The sequence below is a fragment of the Orycteropus afer genome, unplaced genomic scaffold, assembly GCF_000298275.1.
Source record: "Orycteropus afer afer isolate SDZICR_OR568_19922 unplaced genomic scaffold, OryAfe1.0 scaffold00010, whole genome shotgun sequence".
Taxonomy (NCBI): domain Eukaryota; kingdom Metazoa; phylum Chordata; class Mammalia; order Tubulidentata; family Orycteropodidae; genus Orycteropus; species Orycteropus afer.
In genome coordinates this window covers 11,421,030-11,447,234 of record NW_006921597.1, presented here as the reverse complement: position 1 = coordinate 11,447,234, position 26,205 = coordinate 11,421,030, and the positions used below count along the sequence as shown (strand labels likewise).

At 34.8% G+C, this 26,205-nt stretch overlaps 1 protein-coding gene across 1 annotated transcript in view; it reads left to right on the top strand.

The window, feature by feature from the left end:
- Positions 1-26,205, top strand: part of SYCP1 (synaptonemal complex protein 1) — a 163,969-nt gene that overhangs the window by 36,363 nt on the left and 101,401 nt on the right. Inside the window, 8 exon segments of the mRNA XM_007948815.1 lie at positions 3,644-3,738; positions 4,205-4,389; positions 8,268-8,335; positions 13,030-13,091; positions 20,456-20,560; positions 21,333-21,436; positions 22,696-22,813; positions 24,127-24,197. Coding sequence (XP_007947006.1) covers positions 3,644-3,738; positions 4,205-4,389; positions 8,268-8,335; positions 13,030-13,091; positions 20,456-20,560; positions 21,333-21,436; positions 22,696-22,813; positions 24,127-24,197 — 808 coding nt within the window.

The window sequence follows — 26,205 nt, the reverse complement described above, 5'->3', positions numbered from 1 at the left end:
CCATGATGCTTGCAGGATTCTTTCTTTGTCTTTGGTTTTGGTGAGTTTGATGATGATATGTATTGGTGATTTTCTTTTGGGGTTTATCCTGTCTGGGGTTCATTGGATTTCTTGAATGATGTATTCTCGTCTTTCATCATATCAGGGAAATTCTCTTCCAACAAATCTTCAACAGTTTTCTCTGTGGTTTTATTTGTCTCTTCCTGTTCTGGCATTCTAATTACATGTAGGTTATTCTTTTTGATGGTATGCCACATGACTCTCAGACTTCCTTCATTTTGTTTTGATCTTTTTTCTGATTCATCCTTTTCCAAAGAAGTATTGAGGCATTTGTCTTAAATCTCACTAATTCTGTCTTCCATTGATTCAATTCTACTCCTTTGGCCATTCAATGTGTTATCTATTTCTGAAAATTTAGTATTGATCTTCTGGATTTCTGTCTGTAGAATTTGTATCATTTCTAATTTTTCATTTATTTTTCCATTTTGTTCTTGTATTGTCTTTTGAAATTATTCTAGGGTTTTCTTGATCTGTCTTTCAATCCATTGAAGGTACCTAAATATAATTCTTTTGAATTCTGTATCAGGTAGTTCCAGTGCTGCTTCTTTCTCAGGGATGTGTGCTGGGTCTGTATTCTGGTCCCCTATTTCTCCTGCTTTATCTTGCTTCTTTGTGTAGACTGTGATAGTCTATTGTCTCCAAGACATTGTGATGTTTTTATGTTTATATTTAATTGGTGATTGTATGTTGGGGTGATTTACCCAAGATTTTTGTTTTCTTTGGATGTATCTGAGTAAATAGGGTACTGTTTTCCTCTATTTGCTAGTTGGCAACACTTATGCGCTCACCACCTGTCTCCTTTCCAGTTGTCAACCTCCCGTATATCTGTGTTGTCCTTGACAAGCAGAGCCTATTCATAGATCTCTGGGATCTGAATGAGAATGCTGCTGCTTTAAATATCCAAAGTGGTCACTGCTTGTAAATATTCAAAATGGCTGTGTCCTCTGCACAGACAAAAGTCCACAGCTCAGTTTTTCTCCTTCTTTGCTGTTCCTTTTTTTTATTCATCAGCCATTAGTACAGTTGTCCATGTAGCCCTTGGTGAACACGGCTGATTTTTAGGCTAATTCTCAGGTCTTAACACCACTTGGAAATATTCAGGCTCTCTGTGCCATCAGGATAGCTGACAGTTCATGGCTCCATGTATCTCCTTACTCACTGTTTTCATTCAGGTTCTTCTACTAGTTGGTGTTTAATCCACTTCTGTATCCTTCCTTTCAAAGCTCAGGGCTCCAGGATTATCTTCTGTATCTGTGTCAGTTGGTTTCTCTTTTCTTTGTTGAAGAAATTCTATGTAGCTTGTCCGCCTATTCTGCCATCTTCCATACACATTTTGTTTCCTGGCATCAATTGCATTTCCCCACTTTGCAACAGCTCTCGTCCCACTTTCTTTCTCTGGTTACCTTTTCCCTGTGTCCTTGTTTCCAATGTGTTCCTGCCCTCTGAGCTTTCTCCTTGCACAAATGCTGCCCTTCTGATCTCCCATGATTGATTGTTCTCAGGGGTGTACTTAGCTGGTGTAATTGGTCACCTTGTAGACCTATCTGTTGTTTGGCTGAAAGCTAAGCCACTGGAGTGAGTTCAACTCCAGGCCTGAAGGGTGACTAGGGTCCCAGTCTCTAGCAGATCGGTAATCCTGGTCTTTTTTTAATCATAGATCTTTTGAATTTATTCTCTGTTTACTTCAATATCTGCCTTACTTCTTGATTTGTTTCTATTTGTTTTGATCTTACTCTTTGGTCATTTGTTCTTATCTTTTGGTGTGTCCAGTAATTTTTGGTGAAATTCTGCACATTGTTAGAAGAAAAGTTAGAGGCTGCAGATGATGTTATCATTTATCTGCTGGGGAAAGATTGGGGGTGATGGGGCTGGTTACATTAAACCAGTTGAGGGGTGAGTTTAAGGAAGGGAAACTAGATGAGTGTATGAAGTTTTTCAGGTCTCTAGTTTTGTTACTCTTAACTCATCAAGACTCCAAAGCTATGTTGATTTCTCTGTTTCTCAGTGGCAGACTTTTGCCTGATTCATGCTAGCATCTTGGCCTCTTGGTCCCAGAATTAGCAAATGTCACGTGCACTTTGTCAGTTTACTTCTCAGTAGTTCTCTTCAGAATCTTAGCTCCTTTAAGTCTTCCTTGTTTTTGGATCCTTCCACCTCCTGGCCTGTATAGCTGTTTTTAGAAAGATAACTCATCTTCCACAGATCGTTTTAACCTGCCTAAAACTATTCATTTAAATTAATCATGATCAAATAATTTTTGTTTTTCTTCTTAATGTTTGCATGTTACTACCTAATTTATTTTGTTACTTGCCAGGACTTGTAACTAAAGGGTATCAATCATTAAAATTTTTTTTTTTTTTAAAAAAGAAGAAAATTCTGAATATTTAATTTATTTTCTCCCTTGTTGATAAAGATTCTTTAAAATAGGATTGTGTTTTGAAAGGGTCTGGATTTTTCCATTAGTGTTCATATCAGTCATCCTAGATTAAAACCTATTGCTTCTTTCATTCTCATGTATGTTCAGTGATACTTATGTTCAACATGTTCAACCATCACCATTATTTGTTCCAAATTATATCATCACCCTTAACAGAAATTTAATATTTTTATGAGATTTAAAAATGAATGCATAGTTTAATAGTTGGTGCTCAGTAAGGAATTAGACAGTATTAGCTATTAAGTGGTATCAAAAGATTATTTAGTATCTTAAGTAATGTAACATTTTCTAAAACTTTTAAAATCAAAGTAGGCAAAAATGAAAATTAAATCATGACTAATTTTGTTATTAGGAGATAAATTACTTTTAATATATTATATGCATTGTTTACATGTTGTTGTTGTTATTGTTATGTGCTGTTGAGTCGGACCCAACTCATAGCGACCCCTCCTTAGGTTTCCGAGGCAGTATCTCTGTGGAAGTAGATTGCCCTATCTTCCTTCTGAGGAGTGGCTGGTGGATTTGAACCGCCAGCCTTCTGGTTAGCAGTCGAGTGCCTTAGGCACTATGCTAACTGAGCCCCTATTGTTTACATAGATACTATTTTTAACCTGCTCTTTTTATTTTATAATACCTGTCCATATTCTATAATAATCTGTTTTTTGAATATCTGCCCAAATTAGCGATCAATAAATAAGGTCTGTATCATCATTTTCAGTGGCTACATGATATACCAATGTGTATACCACCATATTTTATCTCTCTTGTAGGATATTTACATTGTTTCCAGTGTTTTGCTATTATAAAAATATTGTACTGAAAAATCCTTATATATTCATCCTTGAGCATTTGGGAGATAACAATCTTGCATCTATATTTGCTTTATCCTAAGGCATTTGCCTACTAACCAGAAAGTTGGCAGTTCAAACCCACCAGCCACTCTGCAGAAGTGAGACAGGGCAATCTATTTCTGTAAAGATTACTGCCTCAGAAATCTAATGGCGTTGCCATGTGTCGGAATCTACTCAATGGCAGTGGGTTTGGTTTTCTTTGGAATGGATGAAAGTGTAATTGTTGTGAATAAGAATGTTTTCTGGGTATGTATTTTCTATCAAGCACTACCTTATTTGTAACTTTCTCCTTTAGAATTACAAAATGAAAGCTTAAAAGAATCAAATGAGAAACAGGATTGTTTGATGGCAGAATTAGAAGATATGAAAATGTCTTTGCAAAGAAGTGTGGTAAGATTTAAAACTGATTAGCGTGTAATAAGTCTCATCCTATCAAACAGTCAAGAAATATTTATTGAGTACTAATACAATGTATAAGGACCTGGAGCTTCAAATAGAGTAGACACAATCATAGTCTACAAAATGCTTAGAGTTTAATTAGGGGCACTGTAAAAAACAGCTAAAAGTATAGTTAAAAAAATAAGACTATGCTATATACCAACAGGATGATTCAGGCAATCTAAGAACTGAAAGAACTTTATGGGTGGATTGGCTAAGAAGATGCCGTGGAGGAGTTGGGACTGTGTGTGGGCTCTGGAGGAATGGTCAGTTGAAATAAAAGTAGTCGGTGGGCATTCCAGATTGACTTGGTAAGGGCTGAAGTGAGGGGACAGCACATTTACAGAAGTAGATGAATTCAGCTTTTTTTCTTTAAGCCTTTGGATGATGGTTTTGTTTTGTATTTTATTTCATTTAGAGTGCTCAAAAAGTTTTGGAGGAAGATTTACAGAGAGCAACAAAAACAATCTATCAACTCACTGGAGAAAAAGAAGCTCAAATGGAAGAATTCAATAATGCTAAAGCTGCTCATTCATTTGTTGTTACTGAACTTAAAACTGCTATCTGCAACTTAAAAGAATTACTGACAACAGAACAGCAAAGGTAAAAATATTTATTATATAGTTGAATAAAAATAATTTATTTCTAATATTCATTATTATTTTCTACTCCTTGTCAATGATTTGTAATTTCTGTAACAACTTTTAAGTCTCTTTTTCATATATATGGTTGTGCCTTCTTTATCTAGTGCTGCTAGTGCTGCTATATATAATAGAAATACCATAAGTGGATAGCTTTAACAAGCAGAAATTTATTCTCTCATAGTTTAGGGGGCTGGAAGTTTGAATTCAGGATTCCAGCTCTAGGGGAAGTCTTTTTCTCTCTCTGTCAGCTCTGGGGAATGGTCTCTGCCTCAGTCTTCCTCTGGGTCTACGAGCTTCTCAATGTAGAGACCCTGGGTCCAAAGGATGTGTGCTGCTCCCAGCTCTTATTTCTTGGTAATAAAATCCCTCTCTGCTTGTTTCTCTTTGCTTTTATCTCTGGTATGGTGATGAAGGGGGGGGGTGGTGACTCGATACATATCCCACACTAATCCTCATTAACACGACCTAACCTTTTATTATTTTTAAAAATTTTATTATGATATAGGTGAAAGTTTACAGAGCAAATTCATTTTCCATACAGCAGTTCATATACATTTTGTCTCATGACATTGACTGCAATTCCCCACAATGCAACAGCTGTCTTCCAACTTCCTCCCCACAGTTACCTCTTCCCTGTTCCTGTCCCTCCCATGCACTCCCACCCCCCGAGCTGTCTCCCTGTGCAAACGGTACGTTTCTGTTCTCCCATGATTGATCACTCCAAGGAGTGTATCTACCTGATGTAAATGTTCACCCCATATGTCTGTTGTTTGGCTGGAAGCCACAGGAGTGAGTTCAATTCCAGACCTGAAAGGTAACTAGGAACCATACTCGCAGAGGTCTCACCAGGCTCTATCAGACCAGCAAACCTTATCTTTTTTTTTTTTTTAATGATTTTGAGTTTTGTTCCATATTGTTCTCCTACTCTATCCAGGAACTTCTGCACTAATCGCCCTCTGAGTGTTTGACAGTGGTAGCCAGGCACCATCTAGTTCTTCTGGTCTTATGGTCATATAGACTGAGGATCGCATGGTGTACAGGTCCCTTGGACTAACTGTTTCCATGTATCTTTCGTTTTCTTCATTCTTCTTTGCTCTGGATGAGGAGAAACCCACTGTTGCATCTAGATGGCCACTTGCAAGCTTTTTTTTTTTTCTTTTTATTATGACTTGGGTGAAAATTTATAGAGCATCACTTTCCATATAGCAGTTCATATACACTTTGTCTCATGACATTTACCACAGTTTACCACAATCACTTATAAGCTTTTAAGACACCAGTCACTATTCACCAAAGTAGGATGTAGAACAGTGTTTTTGTGTAGTATGTTGTGCCGGTTGAGCTTGATATCCCCTGTGACCGTGGTCCTGAGCCCGTAGGTCCAACTACTTACTCCATCTGGGTAGCTAGCTATGGCCAAGAAGCTACCATAACCTTGCCCCTTGTCAGCTCTACTATATACCTGGACATTCTCAGAGCACAAATAGGCATGTAGAAACGTTGTCTACTAACCCTATACATAGAACATGACCTAATCTTGCCTCATTAACATAAAGGACAGCTGATTCTCAAATGGGACTATAACTATAGACATGGAGGCTAGGTTTTACAGTATGTCACAAAATAGAGGATAATCAGATCACAAAATGGAGGATAACCACACAATACCGGAAGTCATGACCTAAGACAAGTTGCATATATTTTTGGGGATACCATTCAGTGCATGACGGGGGGAATAGATTTAAAAAGTTTGTATTGGACAATGGAGTACTTTGCAACACTAAAGAATAATGTAGAATCTGCAAAACACCACATAACATGGATGAACTTGGAGGACATTATGCTGAGTAAAATAAATCAATCACAGAAGGACAAATATAGTATTAGTTCATTATTGTAAAAAGTCAAGGAATGGTTTATATATGGAAGGAAACTTTCTCTGTTGGTTACCAGAGGTGGGAAGGGAAGGGAGGGAACACTGAAAAAAAAAATGCATTGAGCTATGTCACTTAAGTTTTGAGTAGTTCAGTGTACCTAAATTCTATTTCAATAAAATATATTTTTAAAAACAGTTTGTATTGGGTAGGCAGGTATGCTAGGAAAAGACTTAACAGCAGATATTCTGTAAGACAGAGTCCCTGGGTTAATAGGTAACGAGCTTGACTGCTAACTGAGACCGAAGGTTGGAGTCCATCTAGAGGCTTCTCAGAAGAAAAGCCTGGAGATCTACTTCTTAAAAATTGGCCATTGAAAACCCTGTGGAATGCAGTTCTCAGACAAACATGGCTTTGCCCTGGGTCACAATCACTCTACTGCTACTGGTTTTGATTTATTCCCTAAGACAGATCCCATGTAATCTTTGCTTAGAATCAAGCTGTGTAGAAAGGTTCATAATGCTGATACAGTGATATAACATATTTAATTACATTGCAGATTATTGTTAGATAGATAGGCAGAAGCTGTTGAGTTGACTGACTCATGGCAACCTTATGTACAACAGAGCGAAATGATACTCAGTCCTTTTTTGTATCTGTGATTGCTGGCATGTTGGAGTCCATCATTGGTGCTGTTGTGCCAGTCCATCATGCTGAGAGTCTCCCTGTCCTTGCTTGCTAGCCTCCTACTTTACCAAACATGATGTCCTCCTCCAGTGATGGATTCTTCCCTTCTTATATGTGTCCAAAGCAAGCAAATCAAGCAGTGTTCTGTTGTGATCCATAAAGTTTTCATTGGCTAATTTTTGTAAGTAGGTTGCCAGGCCTTTCTTTCTATGCTATCTTAGTCTGGAATTCTGCTGAAACCTGTCCACCATGGGTGACCCTGTTGGTATTTGAAATACCAGTAGCATAGCTTCTAATATCACAGCAACATGCAAGCCACAACAGTATGACAAAGTGGAAGACAGGTGGTGGTTATTATTAGCTTTATAGAAATAATTTCTTAGGCTATGGGATTATTTCACTGGAGTCTAGAACCCATTTTCTGTTTCTGAATTTAGGTACAAGCCTAGCATAGGGTAGGTGCTCAAATCTTTACTGAATGAATAGATGAATGAATTAATGAATATAACTAACTATACGTAAAATAAACATTGCGTTTCCTCTAAATGATATCTAAATGTCAAGTTTTGTCTAAAACTTGAGCACTAAAGACTTGTTCTGTTTTTACTACTTTATAGTAAGGAAATACTCCCATAAAGTTTTGAGAATAGCTTTATTTTATTTTTACTCCATTAGCATAGGACTAATTAAATCTGATAGCTCTCATGAAGGGAGAGGAACAAGTTTCTTTCTGGCATCATGGCCTGGGCCTAGCAGTATTTCTTCTCCATTGGTTGGCATGTTGAAATGGTGAAGTCAGAAAAGCTACTACCTCTAATTTTGTGAATCCTTGATTGGTCTGTCCTGGTGATTTTCAAACTTTAAAATTGTAAGCAACCTTTCCCAGTTACCTCAGTGTTATAGACAAGTAAATAGAAAGTCAGAGAATTAAGTGAATTGTACAAGTTCTCATATTTATGTTGTTCTTAAGGCAGAATTCAATCTAATAGTAGGTATATATTCAGTCTCTTTCAGAATTCTAGAATGTACTAATTTGATTATCATCAGTAGTTAAGAGGCAAAATTATGTCTATAAGCTTTAAATGGATGTAATTAACATATAATTATGTATTTAAAATGGTAGCACCTTTTATATTTTAAAATATCATACTGTCTGGCACAGAGTAATGTACTAAATAAATGCTTAGTAATTAATTGGATGAATCTGTAATAAGATGTATCAATTACTAAATTGCATTAACTAAAGGAATATTTTACATTTTTAAATTAATATAAGAGTGGAAAACAATGAAGATCAATTGAAAATACTTACTGTGGAGCTTCAGAAGAAATCAGCTGAATTAGGTAAGATTTAGCAAATAGCACATGTACTTTGATAATAGCTAATTATAAAAATAAAAAATATTTCAGAATTGTTGGGTACCCTTGAGCCAGTATTTTACTTATAGCAACTCCATTCGCTAATAGTCGTTATTCAATAATTTTGTTTGATTTTTTGAAGATAGAAAATTTAAACCTAAAGAAAGACTATAGACACATAGATGTACAAGGAGCTGAAGGGATGTCTGAAGTCTGTTTTCCTTATTTATGATTTAGAGGCCTTAGTGAGAAATGACTGTTATATTTTATAATTGAATTTTGAAATTTCTTTGCTTAACCATATTTGGATTATGAACTCTTTATAGGAAAATCTGTACTTGTATTCAACAACTTGTATGGCCAAAAGAGAGAGAAGTTTTGTAGTTATTTTTTTGAACTTATGGCCATTTAGTTAGCAAATTCTAAGGAGCTTTGATGGAACAGTGGTTAAAACATTCAGCTGCTAACCAAAATGTTGGCAGTTTGAACCCAGCACCAGAAGAAAGATGAGGCTGTTTGCTTCCATAAAGATTTATAACCTTGGAAACCCTATGGGGTAGTTCTACTCTGTCTTACAGTGTTGCTATAAGTTGGAATTGACTTGATGGCAGTTTGTTTTTTAGTTACAAATTCTGAGCTTCATAAAAAATGTAGAAATTCAATAAGTACAAAATATATTTTTTCTAATTATTCCAGTGAAAATAATTATTCTTATAAATTAATAAAAAATCATTAATTGGCAGTTATTTTCCCAGAATATCTCCATAGCTTTCTGTAAACTTTAATCTGAGCTTGTTTAATTAAAAAGTTGCAACTAAGATCGCCTAGTATCTGAAATACTTGGAAAACATTCTACAAATATTTATTATATTTGGTTGAACTTTTGAATCATTATGCTTTTCCTTTTGCAATGCTTAATTTTCCATTGTAGACTAATCTGTAAGAATCCAAAATTATACTACTCGATGGTAAATATTTTTATTAATATTACTTTATATTAGAAAGGTTGTAAATAATAGTCCTCATCCAGTTTCCTTAAATCTCCTTACTGGCGTGAAAAAAAAAAACCCAAAACCCAAAACCAAACCCACAAACTTGGGTCGGATCTGACTCATAGCGACTCCTCCTTAGGTTTCTGAGGCAGTATTACTATGTGATACACCTAAATTCAGAAGGAGTATCTACTTCTGTAGTGATACCGCCTTGGAAACCCAAGGAGGGGCCTCTGTGAGTTGGATCTGACTCCACAGCAGTGAGTTCGGTTTTGGTTTATCACTATGGAAGTAGAGTGCCCAGTCTTCCTTCTGAGGAGTGGCGGGTGGGTTTGAGCCTCCAGCCTTCTGGTTAGCAGTCATATGCCTTAGGCACTACGCCACTAGAGCTTCTTTACCAGCATAAAGTATTATTTTAAATTATTGCATTCTACTTGCAATGTTGTAGATTAAGAAATAATTTTGGTCCCTCAAATATATTTAATGAACATTTATTTGTATCAAGTCAGTAAAGTATTAAGTGGCTGTTATTTGTCATATTAAAAATCCAATAATAATTTGTTTTTTTCCTAATAGAGCAATCAGATATAAGAAATTTGAATAGGAATTCTAGAGCTGTGAAATAGTATTTTGTGTGTTTCTTAGCATTATCTTAAGTGCTGTGGGAACATATACAAAAAGTAAAATACCTTGCTTTTAAGAGATTTTTGTGAAATCTCTAATTATTATGGGACAGAATTTGAACAAATTTCCATTAGAGTAATAGTGTCTAAAATGAGTGAGTGAGCAAGAATTCTATTACAGTAAGGGAACAAAAGATCAGAGCTTCTATTTCCATTTTTTATGTTTTACAGTAAATACTATCACAGTGTATTATATATATGAAATAATATATAAATATGTATTTACATTTTATGCATATTTACATAGTGGGGGTGAATGCTCACAAATTTCTTATTGATGGAACTTCCTTATTGCTGACAACAAGAGGAAGCCAAAGATACCAATGTGACCTGCAGAGTTGGAAAAAGCATCATGAAAGAGATAGATTTTAAAATTAAACTTTAAAGGACAATGAGGTTTTGGATTGTTATAGAGGATGATGCAAGGTGATGCAGGGTGCCAAATGTTATGTGTAGGAGAGTAGCGTTAACAATGACATAGGTATTTAGCAGTAGTTTGCTTACATCTCTGGCTATCATATAGTTCTCAAAACCAGAAATTTTGGAAGTTATTATTTTGTAACCTTCTTCCTCCCTTATACATTGCTTGTAATTTGTTATCAGTGCTGTTCTTTTCAACTCTTAATATGTAACTCATAAAATTTAACTAATTTAAGAGTTTCTAACTCTTAGATATTTTTGAATATGTCCCCTTTCCTTCATTTCCTCAGACCTAGAACAGTTCATAGGAGCTCTGGTAGCATAGTGCCTAAGGCACTTGACTGCTAACCAGAAGGCTGGCGGTTCAAACCCACCCTCCTCGGAAGGAAGTTGGGCAATCTACTTCCGTAGTGATACTGCCTTGGCAACCCAAGGAGGGGTCGCTATGAGTTGGATCCAACTCGATGGCACATAACAACAACAACAACAACAACAACAACAGAACAGTTCAAGTCCACATTTCTCTTTCCTGGGTTTTGAGTTTCAAGCACATTCTTTTACCTTAACAGAAGATGAACATAAGGAACGTAATGGGATACAATTTCTAGTTGTCAGATTAATCATCAAGCCATGTACCTTTTGTCTTTGTTATGCAGTGCTGCTGTAACAAATAATACTATAAATAAGGATGCCTTTAAAGAACAGAAATTAATTTTTCTCACAGTTCAGATGGCCAGAAGTCTGAATTCAGGGTATAGCTCTATAGGGAAGTTCTTTTTCTGTTTCAGCTTCTAGTAGCTACTGGCAATCCTTGGAGTTTCTGGACTGGTAGATGCATCTGTTCTGTGTATATGTCTTCATATGGCGTCTGACCTCAGGGCCTCTATGTCTAGTCTACTCCTTTTATGACTCAAAGGGATTAGATGTAGGGCTCACCTTATTTTTGTGTGATGTAATTAACATAACAGAGAAAACTCTATTTCCAAATGGATTATATGCATAGGTATAGGGACCAAGACTTCAGTACAGGTTTTAGGGAGACACAGTTCCATCTATAATCCCATGCTCACTTCTTACTGTATTTTCTTGGCTTCTATTTGATTTGCCTTTCTTTTGTAACTTTTTTCTCACTGCTGTAGCCCTCATTCTTAATGAATTAATGTGGATTTTACCCCCTAAGGATTCTCAACTTTCTGGTTTGTTAACAGTAGTTTTCTTGTTGTTCTTTATTTTTGTATCATCTTTCTAAAATTATGTGATTGGGGTAAATGAGAGGGTAGATACATGCTTAGTCCACTGTCTTTTTTTTTTTTTATTTAATTTTCTTTTACTGAAAATGAAACTTTATGGTTAAATAATTTTTGCATGCAACAGTGTTTACTTTCAGACTCTGCTGGCATTTCATATTTGGTTGATTTTTCCTTAAAAGTTCCAGGCATTTATTGTAAGTTTTTAAATATATAATTTATAAAGTATGAGATATTTTCAGGAAGAGTATTATATTTCCAATAAGTAGTAACTCTTAACAATGAGGAAAGGTAATATTTTAGATATGATGAATATTTAGGTGATAGCTGGATGTCATTTGGGAACTTTATAGGCAGTTAAATATGTGAAAAGAAGAAAAAAGTGAAAGTTTAGGGCTGGAAAAAATTTTAATTCATTAGCCAAATGTTGAATTCATGAACGTATAGAAAGAAAAGTTTTGTAAAGCATTATTATTTGGGGTGACAAGAAGGAAGGGTGTCAATAGAAAAAAAAAAAAAAAAAGGATCAGATTAGAGAAAAGGAAACAGGAAATCAGAATAATGTAAGGTCTTGAAAATCAGTGGGGAAAAAAGTAGGAAGTGACTAATAGTATCAAATGCCACAGTGCTCCACGGGATGAGAACTGAGAATTGTACCTCTTTGTGATCATAATTGATTGGTGATCTTTGTGAACATAATTTAATGAATATCATGGAGATAGTATTAGTTTTGTATTGGGGCTATAACAAGAATCATGTCAGTAACAGACAGGAATTTGCAAAAAAAAAAAGGTAAGAGTTTGATAGCCTGAAAAGGGCAGAAAGATCAATCACATATTTTTGTTTTCTATTCAAATAGGATACATGAGAGAGGAGGAAATGAAAGATTCGTTTACAGAGAGTCAGTGTATATTGGTAATGTAGCAGCTAAAGTCTCAGAAGAGATAATGTTGAAATCCAGAGTTAGCTTCAGAAAGGTGGATCACTTTTAAGTTTGGAACGATGATTAAGAGGCCAGATGTTTAAATATTGACGAGTTGAAGGCAAAGGCACATGCTGGATGACCTCATACTAAACATAAACAGATCCAATCTTATTTTCTTTTATGCATTTTAGGCTCATTTGGCTGTGATATTACCTTTATAGAAATACTACTATTAACGTTTATTCATTATTATTTTGCATAGATTTAAACTTCCTCTGTACTTTATGGTGCTCAAGTTGCATTAATTCATATCTTCTGATTCTTTCCTTTCAAATAATATTCTTATTTATTCCTTCTTTTTTATTCTTTTAAACAAGTTTTTAATATATTCATGTTCTTTTGCTTGTTTTAGAAGAGATGACTAAGTTTAAAAATAACAAAGAAGTAGAACTTGAAGGTTTGAAAAAAGTGTTGGTAAGTATATAGTTTCTCATTAATATAATAGCAATTACTTTTCAAAATAATACTGAATCCACTAACTTAGGCTCTCAGTCATGTGCCTATTTTATGCTAAAATTTTCAGGTTACGTATAAACAACTTTATATTTGGTTTTAAGTAAAACCATATTTTTACTTGTATAAATTTTTGTACATCTTGTTAGCTGTGTTATATACTCATTCCTGTTGAGTCCATTGCAACCAATAGCAACCCTGTAGGACAGTGTGGCACCACCTCATTGGGTTTCCAAGATTGTTATCTTCTTGGGAGCAAACTGCCAAATATTTTTCCCATAGAAGGTTGGTGGTTTAAACTACCAACCTTTTGGTTATAGCTGAGTAATTAGCCACTGTGAATTCCAGGCTCCTTGTTAATGAACTTTTGTTAGTGAAGGTATTTGTATTATTTGAACATGTGTTGACAGCACATTTAAAACTAAGATCAAATATGTGTATTAGTACCCGATTGTAAATTGATACTTTCGGATGCTATGCTTTTGATACCTTTGTGCCACAAAGCTGTAATTTTGAAAAAGATATGTATGCATATATTCTGTATGTATGTTGTTGTTCAGAAAAAATCTTGGTTAATGAATTGGTTAGAGTAAGGCTTAATTGATTTAGTGTATACAGCAGAGATCAGAAAACTTTGTTCTATAAAGGTGGTTGTTGTTAGTTACTGTTGAGTCAGTTCCAACTCACAGTGACCAAATTCTGCCTTGGTTATCTAGTGCTGTATAACAGAAATACCACAGGTGGATGGCTTTAACAAACAGAAATTTATTCTCTTACTGTGTAGGGGGCTAGAAGTCCAAATTCAGGGCTCTAGCTTAGAGGAAGGCTTTCTCTCTCTGTCAGTTTTGGGGGAATGTTCTTGTCTCATATTAACATCTATGGATCTGGTGTTCCTTGGATATTCCCATTTGTTTTGGCATCACTTTTCCCCTAAGTCTAGGAGGTTCTCAGTGCAGGGCTCTTGGGTCCAAAGAATGTGTTCCACTCTGGCTTTTTGTCTTAGTGGTAGTAAAAAAGAAAAAGAAACCAAACTCAAAGCCGTCGAGTCGGATCTGACTCACAGCGACCCCCCTTGAGTTTCCGAGGAGGTATCACTATGGAAGTACATTGCCCAATCTTCCTTCCGAGGAGTGGCTGGTGGATTTGAACCACCAGCCTTCTGGTTAGCAGTCAAATGCCTTAGGCACTACACTGCACAAACTCATGTAAATAATAATAATATTTTATTTTACGTTGCTTTCAGGTTTCATAATGCATACTTACACTTCAGGTCTCAGCTTACACATCACATTTTTAGGAAATCTCTTGACATTACAGGCTAGATTTAGATCTCTGTATGGCTTGTTGCCATAGTACACTGAACTTTTCCTTTGGTACTATTATTTAATGTTTTATTTGTCCTTTAGACTCTTTCTTACCTAGCACAGTAGATGGCATATTGTAGGTGCTCAGTAAATATTTATGGAATTAATCTTTGTTTCAGTAAGGGCTAGCAACCTATGCCCATTTATTCTGTAACCCCAACACTTAACAAAGTGACTGACACTTAGTAAGTATTCTATATATATTTGTGAAATTAATGAATACTAAAACATTTTCTTTATTATAAAGATTTACGACTACATGGGCAAGGATTGGTTTAGGGTTTTGTTATATTTTATTGTTAACTGCTTTCGAGTTGGCCCATGTTTCATGGCAACCCCATATGTTACGGAGTAGAACTGTAGGGTTTTCTTGGCTGTAATCTTTATGGAAGCAGTTTGCCAGGTCTTTCTTCTGTAGGGCTATTGGGTGGGTTTGAACTGCCAACCTTTACATTAGCAGCCGATCTCAAGGCACTTGCACTACCCAGGCTTCTTTGAATGGCAGTAGAACATAATTAATATTTTGTCCTCAGAAGGGAAGCCAGCTCTTTATATGCTAGCAGTATGACCTAGGACAATTTACCCTCAGTTTTTCCATCTATGAGATGGAGAAAATAATTATACATATCTCATAGGATGGTTGTGAGGAATTAATGTATTTACTCATTTAACAAATATTTGTTTAGCTCCTATTATGCTACACTCTGGGGATTCAAATGGGAGAACAAATGGAAGTGTATCCTGTGTTCATGCAACTGAAGTTATCAAATAATCATACTTAAATATCACCAATCATTTAAATGTAATATAAATGCTATGAAGCTTATAATAAAAGGATTTGAGCTAGTTACTTAGACTTCCTTGAAGAAATAAAGATTGAACCAAAATCTGGAGAGTAAATAGGAACTAAAAAAAGAGGAAGTGAAGAGCCAATCAGATAGAGGAAATATATGCAAAGGTCCCTTGGTAGGAGGGAGAATGGTGAGTAGAAGATGGAGGGAAAGGAAGAATGTAGTGCAAATGAGGCTAGAGAGTTAGGTAGTAAGAGTCTGACAATTTATGGCCTTGTCAATCATATCAGAGGAGATCTGGTAGCATGGTACCTAAGGCATTTGACTGCTAACCAGAGGGCTGGCAGTTCAAACCCACCAGCTACTGTGCGGAATGAAGACTGGGCAATTTACTTCAGTAAAGATTTATCGCCTCAGAAACCCAAAGGGAGTCAGTATGAGTCAAAATCGACTTGATGGCAGTGAGTTGTGTGGTTTTTTTTTTTTTGGTTTAAATCATATCAAGTGACTGTTTTTTAATTTATCCTAAGAGGAATGGGAAGCTACTAAAAAGTTTTAGTAGAGGGTGGCAGATTTGTATTTTGAAAATATCATTTGGCTTATAATGTGGAGAACAGTATATAAAGGTGAAGCAGTTAAGAGACAATTGCAGTAGTCAGGGCAGAGATGATTATAGTTTATACTGGGAGGTGATGATAGTAGTGAAAAAGAGTGGATGGTTTTGTAAAGTTCGTATGCTTTGGGTTTAACATAAGGTAACATTACTCTCTGTTGGAAAGGTTCTCCTTTCTCTGTAAATAAACATTTCTCTATAAATGTTTTTGCACATTTATAAAAAACGAGTTGGTCATTTTTATGTGGATTTATTTCTAAGCTCTCTTCTTTCCCCCTGATCTATTTCTATCAGTTGCCCTGATTTTTCAGTGTCTTGATTATTGTAGCTTTATAAACTCACTGCCGTCGAGTTGGATCCGACTCATAGCGATCCCTCCTTGGGTTTCTGAGGCAGTATCACTACGAAAGTAGATTGCCCAATCTTTCTTCAGAGGAGTGGCTGGTGGGTTTGAACTGCCAGCTTTCTGGTTAGCAGTCAAATGCCTTAGGCACTACGCCACCAGCGCTCCCATTGTAGCTTTATAGTGAGTCTTAAAATTGGATAGTGTGATTCCTCCAATATTATTATCCTTTCTCAAAATTGGTTTTGGTATTCAGGTTCTTTGTTTTCTGTGTAATTTTTGGAATCAGCTTGTTTATATCTAAAAAACTTCTGGTAGGGTTTTCATTTAGAATTGTGTTAAAGTTATAGATCAATTTGAGGAGAATTGACATCATTATGATGTTGAGTGTTCCAATATATCAACATGATATCTAGCTCCATTTAAATGGGTCTTCTTTGATTTTGTAGTTTCAGCATACAGATCCCTGTATGTGTTATATTAAAATTTATAGCTGTTATATTAAATTTATACCTATCTCTTTTTGTATATATTTTAGATAAACCAAAAAAAACCAAACTCACTGCCATTCAGTCAGATCCTACTCATAGCAATCCCTCCTTGGGTTTCTGAGGTGATATCACTATGGAAGTAAATTGCCCAATCTTCCTTTGGAGGAGTGGCTGGTGGGTTTGAACCACCAGCCTTCTGGTTAGCAGTCAAATGCCTTAGGCACTATACCACCATAGCTCCTATATTATACATAGCATTTAAAAAAAAAATCAATTTCTAGTAGGTGGAAATTTGATTGTGTTTTATACCTTGACCTTGTATGGTATGTAACTTTGATAAACTCACTCATTAGTTCTAGGAGCTTTTTGTAAATTCCTTGGGATTTTCCCTGTAGACAGCCAAATAAACTAGAAGGACAGTTTTCTATCTTGTGTTCAAATCTGTGTGTGTTTCTTTTTCTTGTCTTCTTGCACAGGCAGGACTTCCATTTATGAAGTTAAATAGGAGTGGCTAGAAGAGTACCTCTTTGATTTCTCAATCTTAAGGGAAAAGCATTTCTATTCCTTGTTTGCTCAGGTTTTTAATCATGAATTGAGGTTACATTTTTTCAAATGCGTCTTCTGTACTGTTTGATATGATCATGTAATTTTTCTTCTTTAGACCATCAGTATAGCATAGTAGATTGATTTTCAAGTGTAGAATGAGCTTTGAATTCCTAGAATTAATCCTACTGGATACGTTGTATTTCTATACTGTTGAATTTGATTAATATTTTGTTTAGGATTTTTGCATTTGTGTTCATGAGGAATATTGGTCTGTAGTTTTTTTTTTCTTGCATGGTCTTTGTGTAGTTTTGGAATCAAGGTAATATTGGCCTTATAAAGTGAATTGGGAAGCGCTTCTTTCTTTTTTGTTTTCTAGAAGAAATTGTGTAGTTGGTGTTATTTCTTTCTTAAATGTTTGGTAGAATTCTTCAGTGAAACCATCTGGGCCTAGTGTTTTCTTTATGTGTAGGTTTTTCACTGTGAAAATTTATTTTTTTTCATTGTTATGGAACTATCCAGGTTACCAGTTTTATCTTGAGTGATTTTGGTAGTTTGTGGATTTCAAGGAATTTTCATTTCATCCAGGTTGTCCAAATTCAGTGTGTAGAATTGTTTTTAGCATTTGCTTGTTATTTTTTTAGGAGTTCTGGTGGTGTAGTACCTAAGACATTTGACCACTAACCAGAAGGTTGGCGGCTCAAACCCACCAGCCACTCCCGTGGAAGAAAGACAGGGCAATCTACTTCTGTAAAGATCTACTACCTCGAAAACCCAGAGGGGGTTGCTATGTGCTGGAATTGACTTGATGGCAGTGTTTTTTTTGGTATGCTATCCTTTTATTGTTTGTAGGATCCATAGTGTTAACATTCCTTTCATTTCTGATATTAGTTATTTGTGTCTTCTTTTTTCTTTGTCAGTATCCATAGAAGTTTATGAAATTTGTTGATCTTTTCAAATAGCCATCTCTTTGTTTCATTGATTTTATCTATTGTTTTCTGTTTTCAATCTCACTGATTTATATTCTTTATTATTTCCTTCCTTCTTCTTGTTTTGGGTTTATTTCGCTTGTTTAGGTTCTTTAGATGGAAGCTTAGGTGTTGTTTTGAGACTTCTTCTTTTTTAATATAAACATTTTAATACTATAAATTGTCCTGTAGGCTCCTGAGGAACTGTTCATTTTCTTTCAGTCTTTTTTTTTTTTTAACCCTTCTCAGTTCTTCAAATTGTATCATTTTAATTGTTTTAACATTCAAATTTACTGTCACTTTACTCTGTAATCTCCATTTTGCTCTTAAGCACATCCAGGTGAATTTTTAAAATCAATTTTAAATTTCCATTTGGCTCTATTTTATATTTTCTGTTTCTTTACTTATATTTCTTACATTTTAATTCATTTAAAAAATATTTTCCTTTACCTGATCAAGCATAATTATAATAGTTATATTAAAGTGCTCATCTGATAAAGTTCTCACATCTTGTTCATGTTGGAGTTAGCAAATGTTGGTTGCCTTTTTCCTTGAGAATGTTTACATTTTCCTATTTTTGTGTATGTTGAATAATTTTAGATTATATTAGGACATTGTGAAGATTATGTTGTGTAGACTCTGGGTTCTATTCTTTTTCTTTTAATTGTGATTTGGGTGAAAGTTTACAGAGCAAGTTGGTTATACATTCAACAATTCATACATTGTTTTGTTATATTCTGTGTAATGCAGAAGAATATGTTTTTGTTTTAACCAAAAATTAAACAGTTAGATTAAAAAATAAGCTCACCTTCTGTGCACTGTGCTTCAAATCTTAGTGTAATTCTCTGAGGCTTTGCTGTGCCCCTTTTGAATATATATAATGACTAGTTTACAGGTCAATTTTAGATTTGTTTAGTGTTCATAGGAAGTATTAGGAGATCACTTTTTATCGTATATATGATTTCTCTTAATGTTGTTGCCGCTAGTCATGGTTCCCAGGGCTCATTTCCTTGGTTCCTCCAGCCAGAAAGGTGATAGGGTTTCTATTGGTGTTTCACTACATACAGCTATTAAGTGCTGCCTTTATAGTGCAAAACAGCCATAGACAATATATAACTGAATGCATGTATAGTAAAACTTTATGTATAAAAACAGGCAGTGGAGTGTATTTGGCCTGTGGGCTATATATAGTTTGCTGAACCTTAGTCTAGAGCATTGGGTTCAATTTTTGACACCTTATTTAAACCAGTGTATTAACAAAGTAAGCCCATCCCAAGGGAATGAGGTAATTCAAAACCATTTCTTAGAAAGAATGATAATTAAGAACTAGAGTTTTTAGAATAGTTAAGAGAAAATTTAGGAAATGATGATAACTCTTCAAATATTTGTGATTATATAAGGCAGAACAGTGACCACTGTGTGAAAGTTACAGTTTTGGAGGCTAGAAGTCCCAAGTTCAAAGTTCCAGGCTCTAGGGGTTGGCTGAAAGCCCCTCGACCTTGGGCTTCAGCTCTCCTCTGGCTTCCAGCACACTGAAACTGGAGGCTTTCTTCACTCAGGTGGCTAGCTGCTGGTTGCTGAGGCTGACAAACCCAAGTTTGTTCGACGAGTAAAAAGGCACATTCTTGATGTTACCAAACAACATGGGGCCATTAATTCAAGTCCATTGAAAGTCTCAAGATTGGCAGAGCATGGCAGGCTACTGAATGAAGACTCAGCTACATGAAAATTTCAAGTGTGCCATTAACTGGAGACCTTCCTCAAAGTTGCTTCTTACATACTGGAAGTAGCCCAAGTCCCTAGTATATTCCAGTATATTCCACCATGGAGTTAATTACCCATCTCATTGTGGGGAATAACTACCTCCAGCTGCCCAGCCACTCAGTGAGACCAGTCAAGTTGACATACAACCTTAACTACCACAACTACTGACTTGCTAATAAGTTGAAGTGATTTTATAAGATAAGGCATGAATTCAGTGATCTGTGTGATATTTAAAATAAATTCTATAGTTCTCAGGCTAGTGTTTTATTTATTAAAATCTCTGTCATCACATTTAGTTTTTGAATTAATTTACCAGACTTCATTTTCATTTCTTAAAAATTTTAGCCAAAGGAGAAACTCATAGTTTTTTCTACAACTGTTTGGACAGTTTGGTTATTTTGAGTATGTACATGCTTTCTATGTCATGATTTATCATTGTTCTTAATAGGCAGAAAACCAAAACCTTTTAGATGAAAAGAAACAATTTGAGAAGATTGCTGAAGAATTAAAAGGAATGGAAAAAGAATTAACTGGTCTTCTCCAAACAAGAGAGGTTTGTTTAAGAATAAATTTTTTTTCAGATATCTTTGTTAATAGAGTATATATTTACAAAACAGATTATGATGTAGCTATTTAACTTATAAAAGAGTTCTTCACAAATTTTCTTTTTAAAAATATGTGGCCTGCTATATTTAGAATATTAAAGATTGATTTAAAACATAACTTATCTAGATATCCTCCATACTGTAATGTGGGAGATAAAAGTCAGTATTTAAAATATCAATATTATAAATAATGCTATCATTTATAATAATTATATTTTTTGATGTCTATTTCTTAATCAGCACATTTAAAATTTAGTTGTTTTAATTAGGTTTTTAGATAACAGTACTCTGTAGTGCTCATGTTCAGTTTTATGTCTTTTATTTTAAGCATGTCTCTAATCCATGAGAATATTATAACTATTTTTTAATAGTAAGAACAGTTTAGTTTTAAAAATGCTATCTGAATAATACAATTCTCTTAATAATATTACATTGTAGTTGAAAATAATAAATGGATTTATAAAAATATTTCATGGTATGTAAATTTAATTTTACTGGTTGAAATTCAGAATATCAAGATGGAGTTTATATTGCATTTATCAAGTGCTTATTATTTTAAAATTTTAATGGTTATGGCATTAAATCTAATTTAAAATATTTGGCATAATTTTACCAAATGTTTGCCAAATAAATGATTTCATTTCATAGTCACTTTATCTTCTAAAAACATTAAAAAATTTTGAAAGACATTTGTCATGGTTATGTACTTTTGTTTTTCAGAAAGAAATACATGATTTGGAAATACAATTAAATGCCATTGTGACAAGTGAACAACAGTATTCAAAACAAGTTAAAGATCTAAAAACTGAGCTTGAAAATGAGAAGTATGTTTTCCATCTCTCTGTATATAGTTTATATATTCAGTTCCTAAGCTTTATGGTAGTAAATAATAAATCAGTAAATTGTGTTTAATTTTATTTGATTGGACTTCAGGTTGTGTTTTATTCCTATTAAAGATAAAAATTATTTTCGAATTTCATTGCTAAGGGAAGTATGTATGACTGACGTCAAAAGAGTATATCATAAAGCTGAGAACTGCTTTAAAAAATTAATATATTACTTTTCTTGGAGGTAATCATTTTTTAATAAAAATAATCATTTGTAGTTCTAACTAATGGTTTTGGTTTATTGCTTAGGGAGGTAAACACAAGTAGGCAACCTAAAGGTGAGCATGATTTTTTTCCCTTTTGGTTGCTTCTCAGCTCTTGGTAAAAAATAGGAGGTAAGCAGTTTATTCAGCATCCTCTCCCTTCCCTTTCAGATCCAGTTCCTTGCTTTTAATACCCTTTTAATAGTGCTTTTTATATGCCCTAAGTAATCTCCATCTATTAATAAAAACTTCTTTTAGCAAATGGACTAATTATACTTCAGCATAAATTTACATTATCCTTGGCGTATTTGCTTTTTCAACCTTTTGTTGTATAGTAAAAACTTTATCTCCCCTTTGATGTATTTTGCATATCAATAAGGAGGAAATAAAAGTTAATTTTGAAATCACTCCAAAAGGCAGGCATTCCCTTGCCTTCATTTAAAATTAATCCTGATAACAACCAATAGCCACAGTAATCTCTCTTCCATTGTAAAGCGTCTGAGACCTTATAAGAGCAGATTTTTAAGTGTTGTAAATAAATATGAAACCCAGCTTCACTTATTTTAACTATAACACTTCAATTAAAAATAGCTTATGTCTCATGTATTGCTTTAATTAGATAAACTGAAATTTTGAACCATTTCTAAGAGTTTGTTGAAGAGGAGAAAAATGAAGAAAAATAATATAAGTACTCTTCAAAATTTGTAGAGAAAGTGTAGGGATAAGGGTATGGAGTATATGCAAGGAAATATATAGTCTGACATTTTGAAAAATTTTTATGGAATAATTTCAAGCATGTACAGATTAGAATAATTTAATGAACCCATGTGTATCTGTTACCCAGCTTCAGAAATGATTGACTAATCGTCAGTCTTGTTTCGTTCATGCTCCCATGCCTCCCTCCATTTCCCCTTAGATTATTTTGAGTTAAATTTGACATCATATCATTTAATATGATTGCTTATTTTGTTTGACATCTTTTTTATAAAACAGACTAAAGAATTCTGAACTAACTGCAAGTTACAATAAGCTTTCATTAGAGAACAAAGAGTTAGCACAGGAAATGAGCAGTGTGGCCCTAGAACTCAAGAAACTTCAAGAAGATATTAATGTGAGTTGAAAAAGAAAGTACCAGTAATTAATTTTCTATAAAATTAGGGGGTTAAGACCCTTTCAGCTTTAAAAATCTGATGGTCTTAGACCTAATACTTTATTTTAGAAGAAATGTGCATATTGATCCTAGATGGTGATAATGGATAAAAGACTGTAGAGGCTGTTCCATAGATAAAATTAATCTAATTTTTATAAAGATTTTTTTAAAAATATATTTATTGAATACATCATATAAAACACTGTGTTGTTGTTGTTGTTATGTGCCGTTGAGTCGGACCTGACTCATAGCGACCCCTCCTTGGGTTTCCGAGGCAGTATCACTATGGAAGTAGATTGCCCCATCTTCCTTCCGAGGAGTGGCTGGTGGGTGTGAACCACCAGCCTTCTGGTTAGCAGTCAAGTGCCTTAGCCACTGTGCTACCAGAGCTCCCATAAAAAACAGTGTGGAGGATACAATTATGAATAAAATATCATCCTTCTTTAGAAGTTTATAAATTACTAGAAAAACTCCTGTTGAGTCGGTTCTGACTAATAGCGACCCCTCCTTGGGTTTCTGAAGCGGTATCTCTATGGAAGTAGGTTGCCCAGTATTCCTTCTGAGGAGTGGTTGGTGGGTTTGAACCTCCAGCCTTCTGGTTAGCAGTCAGATGCCTTAGGTACTATGCCACCAGAGCTCCCATGACTTACTAGAAGTAGTAAATAATCAAATAAGGTAAATAAAATAGAATGTCTTATGGGTTGTTAGTGATACAAAGTGTTGCTAGAGTTCACAGAATCATTCCTGTGAACAAGTGACGAGGCTTCAGGAAGAATATAACTTTGATTATAGTCTTAAAAAATGAAGTTCAGTAGGTAACAATAAAGAAAAAAAACTTAAAGCCTCAACAATATGAACAAAGGTTTGTTGTTGTTGTTGTTATGTGCCATCAAATCACCTGACCCATAGCAACCCCTCCTTGGGTTTCCAAGGCAGTATCACTATGGATAGTAGATTGCCCAACCTTCCTTCCGAGGAGTGGCTGGTGGATTGGAACGACCAGCCATTTGGTTAGCAGTCAAGCACCTTAGGCACTACACTACCAGAGCTCCCTGAACAAAGGATAGAAGACTCAAAGTATCATTGGGAAACAGCAAGTAAAGACTTGTTTAGGGTAGAAAAGTATTGTGGAAGTTTGCAAGTTCAGTAGCCCATTTTCTTGCTTTATATATAATTATGTGGATTTTATACTGACAGATAAATGTCTTAAATGTTAGTTTCAATTTTATTTTAATGCAACCAAATAATATAAACAATATTGATTATTTCTTTAGAATAGCAAAAAGCAAGAAGAAAGGATGTTGAAACAAATAGAAAATCTGGAAGAAACAGAAACACAATTAAGGTAAGCTTTAAGAATTGTCCTTTCTTGTCTAGCAAAAGATTTTAGTATTTTTTTCTTTTTTTAACTTGTTAATTTTGATTAAATTTCATGTTGAATATAGTATAAAGTGAAAATTTAGATGTAAATGAGTTTTGTGATCCTGCTTAAAAACAAAATTGTAATGTCTTTTATACTTAGTGTTGAAACAATAATGACATTAGACATAGTGCCAAAGGAGCAGAAGGTGGCATCTTCTGACCTCCTCTAACTACACAAGAGGAAGACAGAATCACCATCAGCAGCTCAAGGCCTGTTCTTATGAGGCCAGACATGCTGCCACCCCCCAGCCCTCTTATTAACCTTGTCACCAATGGTTCCTCCCACGGCACCCACCACCTCTCTGTTGGGTTCAATAATTCATTGCAATGACCACATAGAACTCACAGATTATGGGGTTTATTAGGGAAGCAACAGGCTACAATTCAAGTTTAGGAATGTGCTCAGTCTCGCAGCCAGCCATCACACTCAGCAGCCAGCAGTCTCTCTCTCAGCAGCATGCATCTCTCATGTTTCTCTCTCAGCTGTGCTTGTGTCTCATGCCTTTCTCTCTCTCAGCAAGTGCGCCTCTCTCAGCAACGTGTCTCTCAGCCAGCAACGAGCAATATTCCCTCTCTCTGCCTCTAGGAGGGCAGAGTGGCAAAACCAACCAGTGTCAACACCAGAATTCCCCACACATGAGAAAGAGCAAACTTCCCAGAAAACTGTTTCCTGAAGCTCTCAACAGAAATACCCCAGATGGATAACTTTAACAATCAGAAGCTACTTAGTTGCTCATGGCAAATTCCACACCCAGGAGTTTACAAAGACTATGGCTAGAAAAGCCATATTATGTAATTTATTACACTGCACATAGAGACGAATTCTAAAGTATTGTAATCTTTCTAGTTCTGTAATGTTTCCTTAATTAAGAAAATGGCACTAACCATACTCCAGAAAATTTAGAAGAGAAATAAAAGATTGCATCCTAATTCTGTATTTGTAAAGAATGTATTAGATCTTTTGTTTATAATCACTGTTGATGTACAGTTTTATTTGTTGTTGTTGTTATGTGCCGTCGAGTCGGCCCTGACTCATAGCGACCCCTCCTTGGGTTACCGAGGCAGTATCACTACGGAAGTAGATTGCCCAACCTTCCTTCCGAGGATTGCGTTTGAACCGCCAGCCTTCTGGTTAGCAGTCAAGTGCCTTAGGCACTATGCTACCAGAGCTCCTACAATTTTATTTATGACTCTTTAACATTATTTTAAGCATTATTATTGTTTTTAGTTTTGTAATCATCTATTTTCATGCCTTATACCAGCTAGTCAAGTGGATATAAAATCTTTATTTTAGCCACTTTTATTTTTTGGATATTTAAAGTTTTTCAGTTTTTCACTATGATAAATAATACTCTAGTGAACATCTTGGTACATATAAATTTTCAGTATTCTGAATATGATAGGACAAATTTTAACGAGTAGAATTGATTGTGTCATGTGCAATGAACAACGCAGTGCACTGCCATCAAGTTGGATCTGACTCATAGTGACCCCTCCTTGGGTTTCTGAAGCATGTCACTGAGGAAGTAGATTGCCCAACCTTCCTTCTGGGGAGTGGCTAGTGGGTTTGAACCACCTGCCTTCTGGTTAGCAGTATTTCAATGACTTTTGATAGTCAGTTAAATAGTTTCTAATAAAACAATATTGGTTATGAACTATTCAGTACAGCTAATATTTTATGAAAATGCTGACTCTAAAATATTTTAATTGGTATTGGGTATTATCATTGAGTTGTTTGATGATTTAATAGGTAAAAATAACTCATTGTTTTTATGATTTGTAATTTTCATTGTTGGGGATAATCTTTAGAAATTTTCATGTTTCTTTACTAGAATTTCTTATTTCCAAAATTATCTGCTTGTACCTGTTGCTCATTAAAGTCTTTATTGTTTACTGATTAATTTGTTTAAACTTTTAAAAATATATTAATC